This window comes from Lissotriton helveticus, chromosome 8, assembly GCF_964261635.1.
Source record: "Lissotriton helveticus chromosome 8, aLisHel1.1, whole genome shotgun sequence".
NCBI lineage: Eukaryota > Metazoa > Chordata > Amphibia > Caudata > Salamandridae > Lissotriton > Lissotriton helveticus.
Genome location: NC_136069.1, coordinates 845878139 through 845896509, shown reverse-complemented (window position 1 = coordinate 845896509; position 18371 = coordinate 845878139). Strand labels below are relative to the sequence as shown.

At 44.7% G+C, this 18371-nt stretch overlaps 1 protein-coding gene across 1 annotated transcript; it reads right to left on the bottom strand.

Moving 5' to 3' along the window:
* Nucleotides 1-766: 766 nt before the first annotated feature.
* LOC144771788 (histone H2A, embryonic-like) lies at nucleotides 767-9034 on the bottom strand. The gene is made up of 2 exons (XM_078656072.1): nucleotides 8887-9034; nucleotides 767-1273 (listed from the first exon to the last, which is right to left on the bottom strand). The coding sequence occupies exon 2, from the start codon at nucleotides 1268-1270 to the stop codon at nucleotides 857-859; it is 414 nt and encodes a 137-aa protein (XP_078512198.1). The 5' UTR covers nucleotides 1271-1273; nucleotides 8887-9034; the 3' UTR covers nucleotides 767-856.
* Between the last annotated feature and the right edge of the window lie 9337 nt (nucleotides 9035-18371).

Genomic DNA, 18371 nt, shown 5'->3' with positions numbered 1-18371 from the left:
CAGTGACTGAATCATTTGAAAGGCTCACTTTGAGCCGATTAGACTCCATGATACAAATATAGTTTCAAAAATTAACCAGTCATTGGGAATGGAGTCTTCCACACCCACAGAGGAAATTTCCTGCTGACAGGAGTTGCAGATAACCTCCCCTTAGTTCTATACCCTCCCAGTTGGTCGATAAAACTGGGAGGAGTTGGTTCTTGGCACAGATTTCCCAGTCCCTTTCAGTAGGCACTGCAGTATTTACCAGTCACCCAGAGAACATACACCACCCCTCCCTCCCCAGTCGCATTGCTGACTTGAGATGCAACACTGAAGACTAAATTGCAAGGTCCTGCTACAACCAGATGCTGGACCAATATATCAGTAGCTTTAACACAAAGCCTACTGTTCTGCAAGAGCACTTCGCACACCTTGTGAACAAAGCTCAACACTAACCACCTTCCTCCACTTTGAAACCAATGCGGTCTCCTCTACAGCCAGCCATCCTGGAATTTGGGACTATGCTTCCTTAGGGTAGTTTTTCACTCTTTAGCTCCTAAAGAAACAAAGTATTCAGGAATGCAAGACCAAGTCAAGTGGTTAGAATGGAAACCCATGAGATTGTGATGGTCTTGAACAAAACTTACTTGTGCCAGGGAATTCAATACAATGACTGCTTGGGGTGGACAGTTTTACACTAGCAACAAGGCAGTCAGACAGCAGGCACTGGTTCACGGTCGACTGTAGCCACTAGGCAGACAAAAATACCACTTTTACAACACCAGAAGGATAAAATTGTATTTTATTTAATTTAAAGCTTTAAAATTGAACTGTACTAAAAGTGCATTATGCAAGTGGTCAAGACAGAAGGGCCCTAAAACTCCTGTGACTGGACATCTTTTGGTTCTGCTGAAGATCCCTTGGCAGTCTTCTTGGGTAGAAGCACGGCCTGTATGTTCGGTAGCACACCGCCTTCAGCAATGGTCACACCAGAAAACAGTTTGTTCAATTCTTCGTCATTCCTGACCGCCAGCTGCAGATGTCGAGGAACAATTCTGGATTTTTTGTTGTCCCGAGCAGCATTTCCTGCCAGTTCCAGTACTTCTGCAGTAAGGTATTCCAAAACAGCAGCCATGTACACTGGAGCCCCAGAGCCGATCCGCTGTGCGTAGTTTCCTTTCTTCAGAAACCTGTGGATGCGGCCAACTGGAAACTGCAGACCAGCCCTGGAGGACCTAGTCTTGGGACCAGCCTTCTGCTTCACAATTTTCTTGCTACGTCCAGACATGACCTTTAAAGAGATCAGATTAATTGTAGTTAGAGATCAAGATAAAGCTAAACAAGCTATTTGCCTAACAATGCCTAGTAGGACCACTGAGCCAAATGCAAAACTATTGCAGCAGAAGCAATGAGGAAAAAAACCAAGTTAAAGATCGGAGAAGCAGCCCCAGATTATTTTCTGCGTTACGAGCTAAGAACCTTAAATCCAATAAGACTGCACAAAGGTGCACACATTCTGCTACATGCAAGGATCAAGAGTAATACAAGTAACAACCAAAACTTTATTAATAGGTCCATTGAAATTGGACAGCTTCAGCCTGCTGGGCAATATTAATGTAAAATGCAGTGAACAAAACTGAAACTACGATTAGTCTGAACTTTGAGCAACATTTTCTACACAGGATAGGAGGGCACACTGTTGATCTCATTTTAGGACAAAATGAGGCTTTGATAGTGGGGGTGGGAGATCAATGAAATCATAAGATCACTAGGGGATTCTGTTTACCATAAGACTACCTAAAAACAGATCCTGGAGAACAGGGTAGAGGTGGGTCTACAATTACAAGGTCAACTTTAAATCAACGCTGAGAGAAAGCCCCTCAACTATTCAAACATCCCAAATGAACATTTTGCAAGCAAATGAATTCAATCTCTGGGTCAATAATGCCTTAGATGCTAGAGATGTGTACTACAAAGAATTTCAAAGAGATAAAGTCCCTAAAAACCATGGTACTTGAATGATTTGGGCCAGAACAGAGTGTAAAACTGGATAGGGCTTGTAGAACAAGGTAGAGAAGAGGGGAAAGGTCTCAGATCATAGGCCCAGCTCACCCTTTCCTGAGAACAGGGAGGCCAACAACTAATTGGGTAAAACAGGTTGGTTTTAGATCCCTCCATGGTAAAAGAGCATTGACAACTGTACTAAATTCATGCACACTTCTAGATTAGATCCCACTACCACCTTTCCATGATCCCCACCAGATTTGATTCATAGATCTGAAACCCCGGTAGTGCAGGATAATGCATTAACGTGGCTATACTTCCAACATATTTCTATTTACCAAAATAAAAAAGTCCTGGGCACACGTTATAAGGATATAGTACTGTTAGCAATGTCACATATTTGAGCAATTCCAGTGGTCGACACCAGTTTTTGGGTTCAAAAGTATTTATTCAGCAAAAACAAAGAAAAAAAAAAAAGCAGACACGCGTTTCGTCACACATGGGACTATTACCGTGACTCTTCAGGGCTGTGTGGGCAATAGGTACAGTGAAAGCCAAAATCAGGACAGATTAGGCCGCCTGTTAATAAAGTGGAGTGACGGTATAAAATCGAGAGGGCGGTGTGGAGCCTTTGTAAACCGAGCCAAAATCTGGTAGTACCTGAATGAGGCTCCCTCTAGGGGTGGGGGACGGGGGTGGTTAGTCTGCAATATGACAGGTGGGCACCTTGATGGGGTGTGGAACGCCTCCAATAAGAAATGGAGCTCCTCCTGAAGGCAAAGGCTGAATGGGATATGGTGTCGTGGAGCAAGAAGTGTGTCAATGGGGAGTAGATGGAGGGCTGTCCAGTGTCATGGGTGGGTGCGCGGAACAGTGTTGGAGACTGTATGACACTGGGTCTAACCGAATTCCGGATATTTCTATTCAGTCTGATATATCTGACCGCGCATTGGCTAGGATGGTTTGGAGTTTCCGAAAATCTTCAACTTGTAAATCCCATTAGCCTCTCAGATACTTAATTTATTATACTGTCAACGTCTTATGACAACTGGTGTTGTCAAAGGGGCTTTGTGCTTAAGAGCGTCGACAACTGGAAGTTAGATTCAGGGGATTAGCAATAATGCACTTAGATTGAAGTCACATACTAATCTGCTCTGGCTCCTTATCCTCAAGCCAAGTACCCAACTGGTGGCTGAGTGGCGATATATCAACCCCAGTGCTGAAAGCTAGAGGCCTGGACGAAACTGCCTGAACTACAGCATGCGTCAGATCTGCGTGAATTGATGAATTCAAGGAGGATGTGGAAGGTGATGCCCTCATTACCCAAGCAGGGTCATAAGCTAGTGACTCAGACACCAGTTTTTACAATTTGACTGCTCTGCATCTGGAACTATCAACCAAATCTATAAACCGCCTCAAAAGACTTCAAAACTGGGCTGCCAGCTTATAACAGGGAGGCGAAATTTGAATTCTGCTTCAGGAACCAGGAAAGACTCACATTGACCATCTTTGAAACAGACTACAAAAACTGGGTTACATCTTTGTGCTTTACACAAAACTGGTCCTACGTGTATTTTGGATAAGTTAGCACTATACCCACCAAGAAAGGTTTAGGTCAAGAGAACATCTGCTTCTTCAGGTTCAAGCTGGAAGGCGAGGTAGGTTTTTTCCTACGCTGCTGTGCAAAATAGCAAACAGCCTACCCCAATTCTCCGTTTTGTAAGAATCTGGGAAATGTGACCGAGTCACCAAATGTAAATCAAATCAGTTTTGTGCATTAGTATGGCAGACAACTTACAAGGGGGATATCCTGGCACTGAAGCCGGAACCGCTTGTGCCAAGCCAGGTTTGAAGCTAGAAAACAAGAACTGAGGAGGCAGCTCTGGCGTGGAGGGACAGGTCGTCCCAGGCTTCAGAAACAGTTGTGTCCCTTTATAAGTCTGCAATCAGACAATGAGCTCATGCAATAAAAGTTCCCTCAAGGTCCAAGTAACTAGAGTGGTCTCAGGGTACATCCAGGGGTGCTTCCAGGCAAGCTAGACCTGCTGCACCTGTATGCCAACACATTGCTGACTCCAAGAGTCACACTTGGTTTTTGAAGTCCCACCTGAGGACTTTACACCTTTTACCTATGCACCCATCTTAGGACCCACTTGCTTGCAAACCCAGCCTATGTCGTTAGACCATGCTCCCTTCCATGTTGACTTGACATTGATCTTTAGACCAGACGTTTACGATAGAACAGTCAAACTTTCGTGGTTTAGAACATTGGGACGAACTCTGCCAGAACGGTTTCTTAGAACAGCTTGGTTGGTGGTACAGACAAGTCAGTCTCTGCCCTTTACATGTATCCAGACAGCTACTAGAATCCAGGCAGATCGAGTGAATGCCAGTCTACACGGACCTTCATTCTTCTGCAAGGAATTCCTGCCAGCCCAGTCAGGGGTGGGTCTCATACTGCCACGTCTACTCAAGCTGCTCGCACCTCGATTCTCAGTACCGGCATCCAGCAATAGGCCATCATTGTGGGAAAGATTACTGTGGGTCGAACAGAGCACGAGTGCATTTATGTGTTTTGCCCTGCTGGCTCATCCCTTACCTCTTTTCATTCTATGTTTGATACAAGAACTGAAAGTGGCAAGTTAGTTTGAGCGTTTAGTGTAAAATACCTAATAAAAATATAAACACAAGAATTACAGGCCCGTTAAAGGTTTACATTTTGGACTTATTTCGGTTTATAATGGGACAAACTAATACAAGACCAGAAAGCCCAAAAAAAATAAATTTGGTGAGCGATTCACTAGGCCAAAGGAAACTTGAGCTCGTATGGTTTGGCAAGGACTGATGTGGCACCTGCAGAAATTAAGGGCCATGTCCCAGATTTATCCACTGTCCTAGGTGAGAAACTACAGACTGATGTAAAGAACATTTATTTGGGATATGCAGCCCGAGGGGGGCACACACCTAAAATCTTATAAGTGGTACTTAAAATTCTCGAGGCTGCTTGCCCACTCTGCACCAATAATTCCCGCAAAACAAACTGATTTGATTGGCCACTACCAGATTGCAGCTAGCTACAGACAGTTTTGTTAAATCAAGCCCTGCTTAATGCGCTCTCCCTGTGACAGGTTGCAGCCTGCTAATCAATGTTGAACCCCACTGGGGTGAGAGTGGGGCAACTGCTGTACGTCCCGAAGAAGTTAGCTTATAATAGAATGGCACATCTGCTACCACTATTCCCATTCGGAAAGACTTAATAAACTACAATTTATTAGACACCACCCGAAGTTAATACAGTTTGTCGATTAACTTGGGATCAAAGATCAATCGTTCCCTTCACTCCACCTTGGCTCAGTGGTGTGGATGATCCCAGTATCAGGAGAACAGCCCCTAGAATTGTTTTTATCATGCAAAATGATAGGATTAGATAACATGGGTTGGTCGAGCCTATTCAGCTTTGGAGACATAACCTTTATTAGGAACTGGATACGGCCAACAAGAGGCAGTGTCAAACCAGAGGAACAACATTTTTTTTAAAGTGTATTTAATTGGGCTGCACCACAAGTAACACCACTACAGTGCCTAATGGGGTTTTGCCATATTACCCACTGTAAGTCAATGGCTTTGCTAAATCTCCTTCCTTGCGGATATCTGGCCCACATGGTGCATTTTCTCACTTTACACCAATGGTGGTCATACTGGTCTGTGCCCTGTCCCACGTTAAAGTGGGTTGTGCTCCAGTTTAGGTGATCTAGGGCCCGATGTAGGTAAAATAGATTTACCGATTTTTAATTACCGAATCATACCGATTCGGTAATTAAAAATCGGTAAATCTAAGGGGTTGAGATGTAGGAACATCCAGATGTTCCTGCTACCGAATCGGTAAAAATCTGTATTTACCGATTCGGTAAATACCGACCGGTAATGGCCCATTCATTCCTATGGGCTTTGAAGCCCATAGGAATGAATGGGGCATTACCGGTCGGTATTTACCGAATCGGTAAATACAGATTTTGACAAGGGTGCAGGGGGTGTCACTTTGACACCCTCTAGCACCCCCAAAAAAGATTCGGGGGCCATGTGGCATGCATTCCTGCCCTAAGGGCAGGTCTGCCTGTCATATGGCACAGGTGTGCATGCACACATGTGCATGCACACCTGAATCGGTATTTTACCATCAAATATATTTGATGGTAAAATACAGAATCGGTAAGGGTTGTGGGACTCAGAAGAGTCCCACCTACATATCAAAAATACCGAATAGGTATAAATACTGATTCGGTATTTTACAGATTCGGTAAATTTACCGATCGGTAAATTTACCGAATCTGTAAAATTCTGGGCCCTACATACCAAATCTGATTTTCCGGTCGGTAACGGCCGAAAATACCGATTTTCGGCCGTTACCGACCGACCTACATCTGGCCCCTGATCTTTTAATGGGGCTAAGAGCAGGAAGTAAATTAAATACCCATCACGCCTTCTCTGCAACTTCCTCAACCCCCCCCACTACGGATTCCATTTGAAGTGACCCAAGATTGGACACGCTATACAGTTGTAGTAAGGCATGACACGGAGCCAGATAGCCTGAAGGTCTTTGAATCACATGAAGGGTGCAACAGCTCTTTCTAGAGGGCCGTCCACATTAAATTAACTCCTCATTAATTGCTTTGCTGGTCTTCCTGCTAACAGGCCAGCGAGTGAAAGCTTTAGTAGACTTCGAAATCCAATGCTAACCTTCCCTGGTCAAGCCATCTAAAACTCCTCAGGCTGTAAATCACTCAAAGTTCAGCTTTACGATTCAGCCATACTTTGACCTGGTAAACTGCCCAACTGAAATCTCAAAAGTTTAGGTACTAGGAGCCCTCCTTACTCCACAACCCTCTTGCGGTCCTATAGAAAGCTACCAACAAACATGGTTTAGCTACAAACTCCACCTCTGGCCTACTGTTACAGGAGTTGGCTTCGAATAAAACTTTCAGAAGAAATTCATATGTAGTCCTAGTATGGCACCGATGTCGATAGGTTTACACCTCCTCTGGGGATACTTTAACGTTTATGCAAAGACTAGGTTCCCTACAAGAAGATAGGGCCGCAGTTTCCGCAGCTCTAATAATACCAGACAAGCTGTAGGATTATTATTTTTTAAGGGGTGGCGAAGAGTGGAAGAGTAATGGAACATGGCTGAAGACTACAGTGTTTGAGCAGTTACTAACTTGAACTCAGCACGGGCCTTAGCTGCATTCCGAACACTATAGATGTGAATCTACACAAGGTGTAGTCTATCTGGGGAGGGGAAAACTGAGGTGACAATTATTGCCAGAACAAAGGGACTGCTGCCCAAAATACTTTGTGTACTGAAATAAAGTACAGCGGTTACTGGCCAGGACTAGCACTTCCGGGTTGGAGCCTCTAGCTTGAGCTCTCCAAGTTCCTGCATAGACCAAAGCTAGCATGCAATTTTGAGGACTGCCAGGAAAGGGGTCTATGTAAAAAGCCATCGCATTTTTTGCAACCACCGTTGTCGATTTGGGAGCTAGGAAGGACCAATAGAGCACGAATAAGCCGAGCTTTTCCTGCAATCTTTGGAAAGGTGTACAACAGCATTTCAGGGAGGCGTGTAACAAGCATGTGCACCACTTGAAATTTAAAGTAAGCCTTCAGTTATAAATAATACACTTGTAATTGGAGGGGAAGGGGTGAAAACATGCTAGCCAAGTACTGACGGACATGCATTTTTGAGGGGGGGGGGGGGGGGGTGAGGCAGAGGAGGGACAGGAAACCGAACTGAAAGGAGAAAAAGCAAGGAAACAAAAAGGAGGATATTAATGGGAAAAAGTTTAAGAGCATCATTTACTACTGAGTAAAGATCAGGATCTAGACAATGGGACTGCGGCGAATGCAGTTAAGCATTGCTCCATTTCAACCACTGTAACAATTATCACCCACATCCATACAAGATACAGCTGCACAAATCCCGCCACACACCGACTTAACAACCCAAAGGAACATTGTAAAACTCCTGTCTCATTCGCCCCTTGCTGAACTCAAACGACAGGTACCTCACGGTGGGTCAATTTGTGACCAGCTTTAACAGGCAGTCTTCAGTTAGCCTCCGTTTTGCTAGAGGAAAATTAGGTCGCCCTACACCTATAATACCTTCAATAGCTCTTTGAGGAAGAAAACACCAGAAAAACCAAGTATTCGAAGGTAAAATATTTTACTCCAATATGCTGGCGAAGAGATGTACCTTTTTTGACAAGCCCCTAAATGACCATCCTCTAACAATGGAGAGAGTTGGGTGGCAATAAAGAAACACCACACCAAGAAAAATAAATAACCAAGCCGTATCAAAACAGCGTGGTCCATTTTACCTTAACTTGCATCAAGCACCCTACCCTTCAAAGAAAGTAGGAAGAGATCTTTGCAAAGTTCTCAAAAATTACCTCCACCAGCCAGGTGTGAGTAGTGCTCCAAATTTGGTTTTTAGTTTTGCAATACTGCAAAATCGCGTTTTAGAATGACGAACTACAATTCCCAGAATGCAAAAGGAGTTTGTTAAAAAAAAAGCCAACATTCGACAGCTTGATATTGCTCTGAAACAAAACGAGTCATTACCTGGGGGCATTCCCTAGTTAGACCCTTAAACGTGCTTTAAAGTCACGTCAGCTACCCGTGTAGCTGAGATATAATACAAGTGGCAAAGCCAGGCCCTGCCTGAAGTTTATGGCTACGTACGTCACCCACCTAACCTACTAGTCACTATTCACGTGATAAACGAAATTTTACTCACACTACAATCTTAAAATTAATTAACATTTTAAAACGCGTTAAACAGCTACAGAATAAAGATAACCAAATCATCACAGCCCAGCTACATAAAGAGGACTAAGATCTTACCGTTTACTTGCAGTTACACCACCGATTGTAACTTCAAATGGTAGCTACTGCCTGCTTAACCCGGAGCCGCTGCTTTTAAACCTTACAACGTCCGGCTCCCACCTGCTCACAGGCCATTAAAGCTAATTGCTGTCACCTGTGTCTTCCTCGCGCTCCCTCGCCCCCTTTCCTTCTCGCTCGCACATATCCACGCACCAGGAAACTGGAATGGTGATTGCAGGGCAAGAGAAGCAATGTGCTTGTAACATGCCAATCCTGCTTGTCGCAGTTACGGCGCCAACATATTTCTTGGAGTAAACAGGGGCTTCTTGATTTCAAGGGTTAATAAACAATTCGTCTGAATTTAGGAGGTCAGGAGTGGAGTGAAGAAAGTGGTGTTTGGAACTTTTTTTTTATTTCGACCTTCCTTAAATCAGCACAATGGCAGTTCAATGGAGTTTCTTCCAGAGTTTATTTCCGATTTGAAATTTGTATTTACCGAAAATCTCAACATGCAGACAGAGTATTAATGAATGTGATTTAATGAAATTTAAGGAAACACTAAGTCCCTGAAAAGCATTTCCGTTTCTTGACATTCCATTTTACAGAACTATGCATTCTGGGACTTGCAGTCTTTATTTTAATTATCTCTTTTGAAGTAGAGTTCGTCCTACATTACCCAGTGGGCGTTTGTTCATGTTTCACTAACACCGAAGGCAACACCTTTTTGAAATTACCTGATTATGGGTGTGAGAAATAGGGTTCTTGGTTGAGGGGGGCAGTGGTGAGCTTTTCTCAAGCAACAGCCACAATCTTTTTTAGGGGGGAACACAAAAAGTCACAAAATTAACCAGGGTTTGACCCTCTGGTAGCTTGGCACAAAGCAGTCAGGCTTAACTTACAATGTGTAAATATTTTCTGTACTACTTAAACAGTAATAAAGTGAAAACCCAACAAAAGAAAGACCCCACACCAATATTAAAAAAATAGAGTAACATTTAATACATTGTTTGAAACCAAAACAAAAAAAATCCAATTAATAAAAACGGAGATATGCAAGTTTGAAGATCTAGCTGAAAATATTGCGTAGAAGCACAAAGCAATATCTGTTGTTATCTGGTCACGCCGGACCAGAGCAAATGACACAAGTTCAGGCCGACTGCGATGGAATGGGGCCACCTACAGTGACCATGTTAGGAGGCTGAGAATTGTATCTTATGTCCTGGATGCGGGGTGTTGCGGAGGTCCGCATTGAGTTGCTTCACTTGGCATCGGCTGCGATGCAAGATCATGCGTCGAGTTGCATTGCTTTGTGCCAGTTCCGATAAGGAGTTGCAATGGCTGCATTGGGTTGCACTGCGGTTCGTCTATTCCGATGGGATCACAGCTGGGCTGGCAGAATATCTTTATCCCCACTTAGAAGGGTCCTCGTGCTGATCGGGGAGTTGGGACCAGAGTCCAGGTGCAGGGTAAAAGGGTGTTGGGGCACTTGGATTCACTCTTGTGGTCCTGGGTTCAAGGCGTAGGTGTAGTCCTTCTTCCCCAGACAGCAGGGCAGCAGAGGAGTTCTTCTTGCAGGCAAAGGAGCAGGGCAGCAAAGCAGCTGATCTGTCCTTCTTGCAGCAGGGAAGCAGGGAAGCAGGGCAGCCGGGCAGTCCTTCTTGCAGCAAGGCAGCAGAGCAGTCCTTCTCTTGAGTCTTCCACAGGTCCAGAAGTGATCTGAAGAGTTTGGTCTTAGGGTCCAATGTTTATGCATGTTGCCCCCCCCCCCTCCCCCTCCCACTGAGGTGTCTTGAATTTCCTGCCTCCCTGCCCTTGTCCCAACCAGTCTGGGGCCACAATCAGCTAGTGTGAAGTACTCTGTGAGTGTGAAGTGCAAGTGTGGTAGGTGACAGCTCACCCCCTCATCATGCCAGGATGGCCCATCCTGCCAACACACAGACCCTCTATTATGATACTGTCTGGGAGGAATGCAAAAAGGCCAACTGCCAACAACACTTAGTCACGTGACCCAGGAAAAGGCTGCAGGCACCAAATGTCATGAAAATGGCAGTTTTCTAAAAGGATCAAAATCAAACACTGGGCACCCTATATTTCAATGGAACCTGGCAATTAAGGCCGTATGTACAAAACAAAGTTCCAGTAGGAATACTTCAAAATATTTCCCCAGGGGCTAACAGACTTAATGGCCCTGCTAACACAATTAATGTACTTTACTCTCGTAAAGCTATTGATTTAATCAATAGGTAATTGATTTATACATGTATAAACAAATATACATATATACTCCAACACCGAAGTAGGATTATCTGTGGAACAATAGGAGCCCCTTTAGTGGAGCACTTTTCACAACACGGCCATGCTACATAGGACATAACCTGGCAAGTAATGAGGTTCCCAAACGAAATCCATGAGGTAGCAAGCACAGCATAAAACTACTCATACAGGAATGCTCATAGATTGAACTTGTGAAATCTATGGGCATAGGCCTTAATATGATTGATAAATGGAGTTAACTTTCTATTACCATCCAAAACTAGATCCAATGTTATGTATTATTTTTTTGTATGTGTTTTGTTGTCGTTTTGGTCTTATTTTATTCTGATAAAAATTGGTTATTTTTCTAAGCCATTGTAGTATTTTCACTGTGTTTCTGTGTATAGATGTGCACATGCTTTACACATTGCCTCTGAGATAAGCCTGACTGCTCATCCCAAGCTATCAAGGAGGTGAGCAGGGGTTATCTCAGCTGTGTGTCTACCTTATTATTAAATGTAATAAGGTAACTCAATGTTATCCAATGGGAGAGGTAGGCCTTGCAATAGTGGGAAAAAATGGAGAGGTTTTCACTACAATGACATGTAAAACTTAAAAGTACTGTCCAACTTTTTAAATACAATGCACGCTGTGCTATGGTCTGTTTAGGGCCTTCCATATGGGTGACGTATATGTATTAAAAAAGGAAGGTTAAAACCTGGCATAAGGACAGGAGGAGCTACGCTCGCAACCAAGATGGCCGCATAAGCTCCCGGCTCCGTCGACCTCCGCCAGGGGTTCATAAATCCTGCAGATAATTCTGACTTCCCGCCGGACTCCCGTATTGGTGAACTGCGCCTGATTCGAAAGGTGCAACCCCGAAAATTCCGGCGGCCCGGACGGCGAAGATCTGCCGTGCGTTCTTCTTGGCCTGTCCCAGCTTTGACGCCGGGGCCTCGAGTTTCACTTTGGCCGGGTCGTAGTTGAACAACATCGGCTGTGAGTAGTGGGTGGATCCGGTCTCCCGCAGTGGTCTCCTTTTTTCTCCCTAATTGGATGGTGCTTATCCTGCAACTACGGTGGCCTGTTGGTATCGACCATTTGCTCGGGGAGCCGTCCCCCGGAGCTCCCGGTGGTTCTCTGGGCTCGGTTCCTCGCAGGCGGCGACTGTGCACCTATCGTGCTGTGACGCGTCCTACAGTGTTTTTTACATTGACTTTGACTTCGCCCTGTGCCCCGGAGAAGTCGACCTCTGGGGCTCGGATACCCACCCGGTCGCTCATTGAGGGGCGATGGAGCGGGCTGAAACCACACCGTCGCTACACACTGTAATGGCCGCCATTTTGCGGCTCCACGAGCGATTCGCCACCAACATCCAGGGATTGATCGCAATTGCAGACCGCGTTAGTCTGAGACCGGATTCCGACCCCTTGTTGCCAGAAAGCCGAGCGACTCCACCCGCGGATACCGTCTTGCTTGACACCATGGACCCTGCGCAGGATACTGTTTTGAAGCCTCCCAGCAACCCTAAGATGGCGGCGATCGGAGCAGACAGTCTTGGATGTGTGGCTCGCCCTATATCGACATCGCCCATCCTGGATGTGTCTACCCTTCTGGGACCCTGTGCCTTCTCCTGTGACTGCCGTTCTCGGCCATTGCGCCTTTCTGGGAAGGATCGACATTTCTTGGATGCTTTCTTGCTGTTGGGAATGGGGCTTGCTCTGACTCTCAATCTCTGTGAACGATTCTCCTGCTTTCCCTCTCCTCGTTTTAACTTTGACACTTTCCTGTTTTTGGACATTCTTGTTATGAAGGCGGTCCGGATGGGTGTATTCAACGTAGAGAATTGTGGCGATCTGTTTGTACCGGAAGGGCTTTTCGTTATGGACCGTGAGGGTTTGGGCTGAACTCTATTAAGCTCCGATGCAATGTTTTTCTTTTGTTTTTTCTGGGCGGTGTCTATGGGTGAGGGGCTGGCTGTTTCCTTGATTGGCCAGGGCACAGTTTTCCTAACATATCTGGCGGGGTTTGCTCTTTCTGTTGAGTCGGGGTCGGGCGGGATGTTCTCTTTCCTCTCTATTGTGCGGCTCCCCTACAGGCTGTTTCTTGATTTGCTATTCTTTGCTACTTTGATGTTAGGGGGTGTCTGCCTTTGGCGGGGGGATGGGAGTCCGGGAGCTCGTATCGTATCGTACTGTACTGTTCTCCTCCTCCACCTTTTTCCCTTCCTTGGGGTCCAGTTATGGGGCGACAGGCACACTGCTAGTGGGGTTGGGTCGTAGCCATCGGCAGGGGTGTAGGGTGGAGGGTAGTGAGGGGGTTTCTTATTTTGCCTTTTTATTTTCTATGACCTTCCTATTCCCTTTCCTTCTTCTCGCAAGAGCTGTGGCATATTCTCCTGTTTTTCTCGTCATATCTGGGTGTCACTTATATGCATCGTGAATCCTGTTTTTCTGGTGGGTGGGTGGTGCCGAGGACGGCCTGCGGTCACTGTTGTTTACCTGCTTTGCCCCAGTCCTCTGCTGGAACTGATTTTCTTGATACTCGTGACTGTCTGGTGTTTTTGTGCTTCACCTGCCCACCCGCAGCTGTGCTGTGTTTCGTTTACTGACGCCTGATATGTATATTTCTTCTCTTGTGTTATAATAATAAAAATAAATATAAAAAAAATAAATTAAAAAAACTGGCATAAGGTTTATTTTGTCAGGTCAAAATGGCAATTTAAACCTGCACACATAAGCTGCAATGGCAGGCCTGAGACATATTTAACCCCTTCGCTCCGGCGGCTATTCCGCCGCAGCGCTAAGGGGGCGGGGCGGCGGCGCGGCGGTCCCGTGCTCGTGACGGAACCGCTCCGTCACAGCACGCGGGTGAGCTGTGCTTGTGACGGAACGGTTCCGTCACGGCCTCGCCCGCTCAATAGAACGCGCCGCGCAAGCGCGAAATCAGCGGGGCCGTGACGGAACTGTTCCGTCACCAGCACAGCCCACCCGAGGCTCGTGACGGAGCGGTTCCGTCACGAGCATGGGAGGGGTTAAAAGGCTACTTAACTGTATGGCACAATTAGTGCTGCAGGTCCACTAGTAGCATTTAATTTACAGCCCCTGGGTACATGTAGCACCACTTTACTAGAGTCTTTCAAGTAAATTAAAAGTGCCAAGTGGGTGTAAGCCAATTTTACTATGTTTACTATGTTTAAAGGAGCGAGCACAAGCACGTTAGCTCTGGTTATCAGTGGTAAAGTGCACAGTGTCCTAAAAACCAACAACAGCGAGTTCAGAAAACAGGAGAGTGAAGGCAAAATGTTTGGATATGATCCTGTAGAGAGGGCCAGGTCCAACAATAGAGGAAGCGAGACTACTATAACATGTGATAGGTGCCTCCATCCTACTGTTTATTCAACATGATCATGTGCTCATTGGCTAATGTTAACAGAATACTCCATGCTCTCACACAGTGCTATTGTGCAGTTTTTGCAGATAGTGTAGTCTAAGAGTCGCTGTCAGGGTGCTCTTCACAGTTGTCCAAATTGAACGAAGGAATTTGAAAACAATTATTTGTAAAATTAAAGTCCAAGGTTGGAGCATTGAGTCTAGGTGACATAGAGTCATCTGGTAACCTTACAGCTTGCTAAGAGATAACAACACAACAAGCTTTCACGTTATATTAACAAATAAAACACCAATCAGGCTTCAGTGTGGAAATGGATAGGAACACCAGCCAACTACCCCACCCTGTCTTGTCCAGTTGCAGTAAGAGTATGCAGCATCTAAAGAGCAGGTTTGGTGGCTTAGTGTTTTAATGCATTTACTTCAGGAATGCGTCTTTGACTTCATGGTTACAAATTCAAATCCACGCAGGTCCATAAAGCCTTTTAATGCTTCTCAGATAAATATAAAGAGTGCCATTGAGTAGTAATAAACACCTGTTATTCAGCACCAAGATACTCTCCTGGTGAATGGGGGATTTACAACGGTGTGTCCTCTTAATATTGAATCAATAATTTTGATGATTGAGAATATCAAAAATAAAATATTGACAAGTCTAGATGTTTTATATCTCACTCCACATATATACCTGTGCAGCCCATATATCTTCAAGATACGTAGATGTGGAGTTAGGAATAGTAAATCTGTACTTCCCTATATGCACTTATCTGTTGATATTTTGTCACTTGATATACTGTCCTTGATATTAGTATGCCACAATATTGTTGGTGTCTATATTCAGTAGTGCCCTCACAGCACTTTGTCATCCCAGCAGTATTGAATCTCCAAACTCAAAATGTTCTACTAGTTCTTCAGGCATCAAACATGGTTCCTTAGTCAAAGCAGGTACGAAGATGTACACATAATATGTTAAAAGCATAGGGCTCACACACTGACACACGCATAGCGCCAACCTTCAATGTTTACCCATATCCATGGTTTTTCTCAAGGTCCTTTCATTCCATTAAAAGCATACTGCTGGGTAGTGACTACACACCGTTTCACCTACATCTGTTGGCTTCATCGGGTTTGTATTGAGTGCCTCATGGAACATGAGCTCAAAGAAAAGTAAAGTCCAGATGGGGTTCTAATAGCGAAGGCAATCTCTTTCCAGTACATCTCTTTCTCTTAGAGAAAGGGTAGATCCTCCTCCAAGGAACAGCTTGAAAGGTATTCAGTAAGTGTTCATTTACATTACCTAGCTCTGATCCCAGCAATGACCCACGATAAAAGAGGCAGGTTGACATCACAGATTGAGGATAAGAAGAAGTAGAGACATATGCCTTCAAGGAAGAGGGAAGAATGAATTCTCCTCTTGTACCTGAGGAAGGTGAGGTAAAAAGGAGCCTTACCCTAATGACAGTTATGCATTATTATAAAGACCACAGAAGCAAAACCTTAGAGCAGGATCCAATGTCCTAACTATAGTGATGTAAATTGCTGCTTATGAAATCAAGCACTATAATTGTAGCTTGTTGTGGTCCTAATATTCAATGTTCATCTATGCCTTTGAAAAGATCAATTGAAAAACAAGGAATTCAGTGGAAGCAAGGATCTTAGCTGACGTGTGTTTCAGGATTATCGAGATTGCCAAAAGCAATGAAACTTGTTAAGTGAAATCCTAGTCTTTATCATTTTACTACTCTGATTGCTACTAGAATTCTTTGTACAACTTACGGTTTATTCTTGAGAGCAGAAGATAGACCTGCCAGAGGATGAGTGTTAATTTCTGGAAGCATTCAGTACTTCGGGTCGCATCAGCCAGGTTGGGTTTGAAACCTCTCCCATCACTTGTCTTGTTGGGTTACTCTGAGCTTGGCCATGTTCCTGACCTTCCAGCCATCCTTTTAGCCGAGTGAGCAGACGTAGAGCTTGATAAGCATATTACCAACATGCCCACAGGAAGGTGAATAGGGTCCAAGGGCCATCTACCCTAGGTATGTCAGCTAGATAATAATATTGTGAGGTCTGGTCTACCATTTTCAAATTGAATTGTCAAGGAGATCTGAGAGGTTGGTACCAACGGCAAATTAGTCAAATGAGCCCTGAAGAAGCAATTATATCACAATCCATGATTTGGCTGGATGTCTACTTTTTTGAGTCATGCAATATATCTGTGAAAACAATTGTTAGATTACTATCACAGTGTATTTGTATATTGGACAATTAAATACAATAATTGCTATCTGAAGCAGCAAGATTGATGGACTTCTTTGATATATTTTCACTCAGACCACTTTGAATTATATACCCTGGCCATTCTATTCTCCTGAAAACTAGAGTTGTATTATATTCATGTCTATTCAAACTACATATTTTCTACAGTTGGAGTTAATAACAGAAAATATACACCTACTGTAACAATACTTTGTAAACAGCTATGATATTTTAGCCTAACATGGTGGCATTTAACGGTTTGAATTTTAAGTAAACTCTTCTTATCTAACTCTATCATAGGGGAAGGGCAGAAATACGGTTGGGCCCATTCTGGAATAAGAGCAAAACCCAATGCCTGGGTACATCGCCCCACCACGTTTATGCCACTGGCCCCACAAAAAGAAATCTCTGGTGTCGAGTGGGCTTCTTATCCAACTAGGGACATGGGACATTGGGGTCATACTGTCCTATAGGGGCAGTAAGACTTATTGCCCCTTTTGCTGTGGTGTCATGGCCTTAAGCCAGAGAGAGGCATTCCCACTCCATTTATTTTGCATCATGCAGAAATCCTTGTTGTCCAGCAGCTTTCTACTCCCTGTAGGACAGATTGTGGGCAAATCCCACAATCTGCCACTTATAGGGGGGCATAAAAACGGTATTGTATCGGGAGGGAGGGGAACTGGCCCGTCCCTGGTGTTTAGTGAAGGACAAGGGTTGCTCTAGGGAAATGCAGTGCTGGAAAAAAGAGATTGTCGCCTTTTCCAAAACAGACTCCGCTGCAGAGATCTGTGCTCGGGGGGAAAAAAGTTATGCCCCTCTTACCAATCAAAAGTGAAAGTAGACTGCACCATTAGACCAGCCTACTTTCACTTTGTGTTCCTGTGGTGTCCATTCCCTGTGTGAGCTCACATTACCACATTCCTAAAAAACATCAAAGGCAGGTCTAAAGGGAGGCTTCTCCTTAGCATTCCTGCTTTCATTTTTCTAAGGAAATGCTTCTCTTGATTTCACCAGAAGCCTTTCTGTTTTTTGTGTTACCACTGACACCTTCCAGATAACTGCACTCTAAAGGTGGTACAGCTGTTAAGAGCATGTTGATGACAGTACTGGAACTGGTAAGCCGATAACCGCAGAAATACATTTGTATGAGACTCAGTAGCCGCTGGCATGGGTGGGAGTGGCGAGGCGGGCGGGGGTAAAGACAAATAAAAGACATTGTACCTTCTTCGTCTCTCCGCGTCATCCCTTGTCGTCATCGTCCCTCTCTTCCAGCCAAAAGAGGAAGCAGCCAGGCTCCCATGACCAATCACAATGTTGCAATGTAGCGTTGTGATTGGTAAGCACCCAGACTCCCCTGACCAATTACAATGCTGCAATGCACTGTGGTTCAGCGCTCAGATGGGGAATGTTATTGTTAATGTTAATTGTGATTTGTAGAGCGATTAATACTGACAGGTTTCTTAGCGCTGAAAGAGAATAGCCACAGCCCCCACGAGTGAATGCTATCCCCTGATTAGTCTGCGTTATGCCCAGGCCTCAGTGAAGAGGAGGGTCTTCAGGTTCTTCCTGAAAGGGGGAAGGGCTGGTTCGAACCGGGGTGGCCTG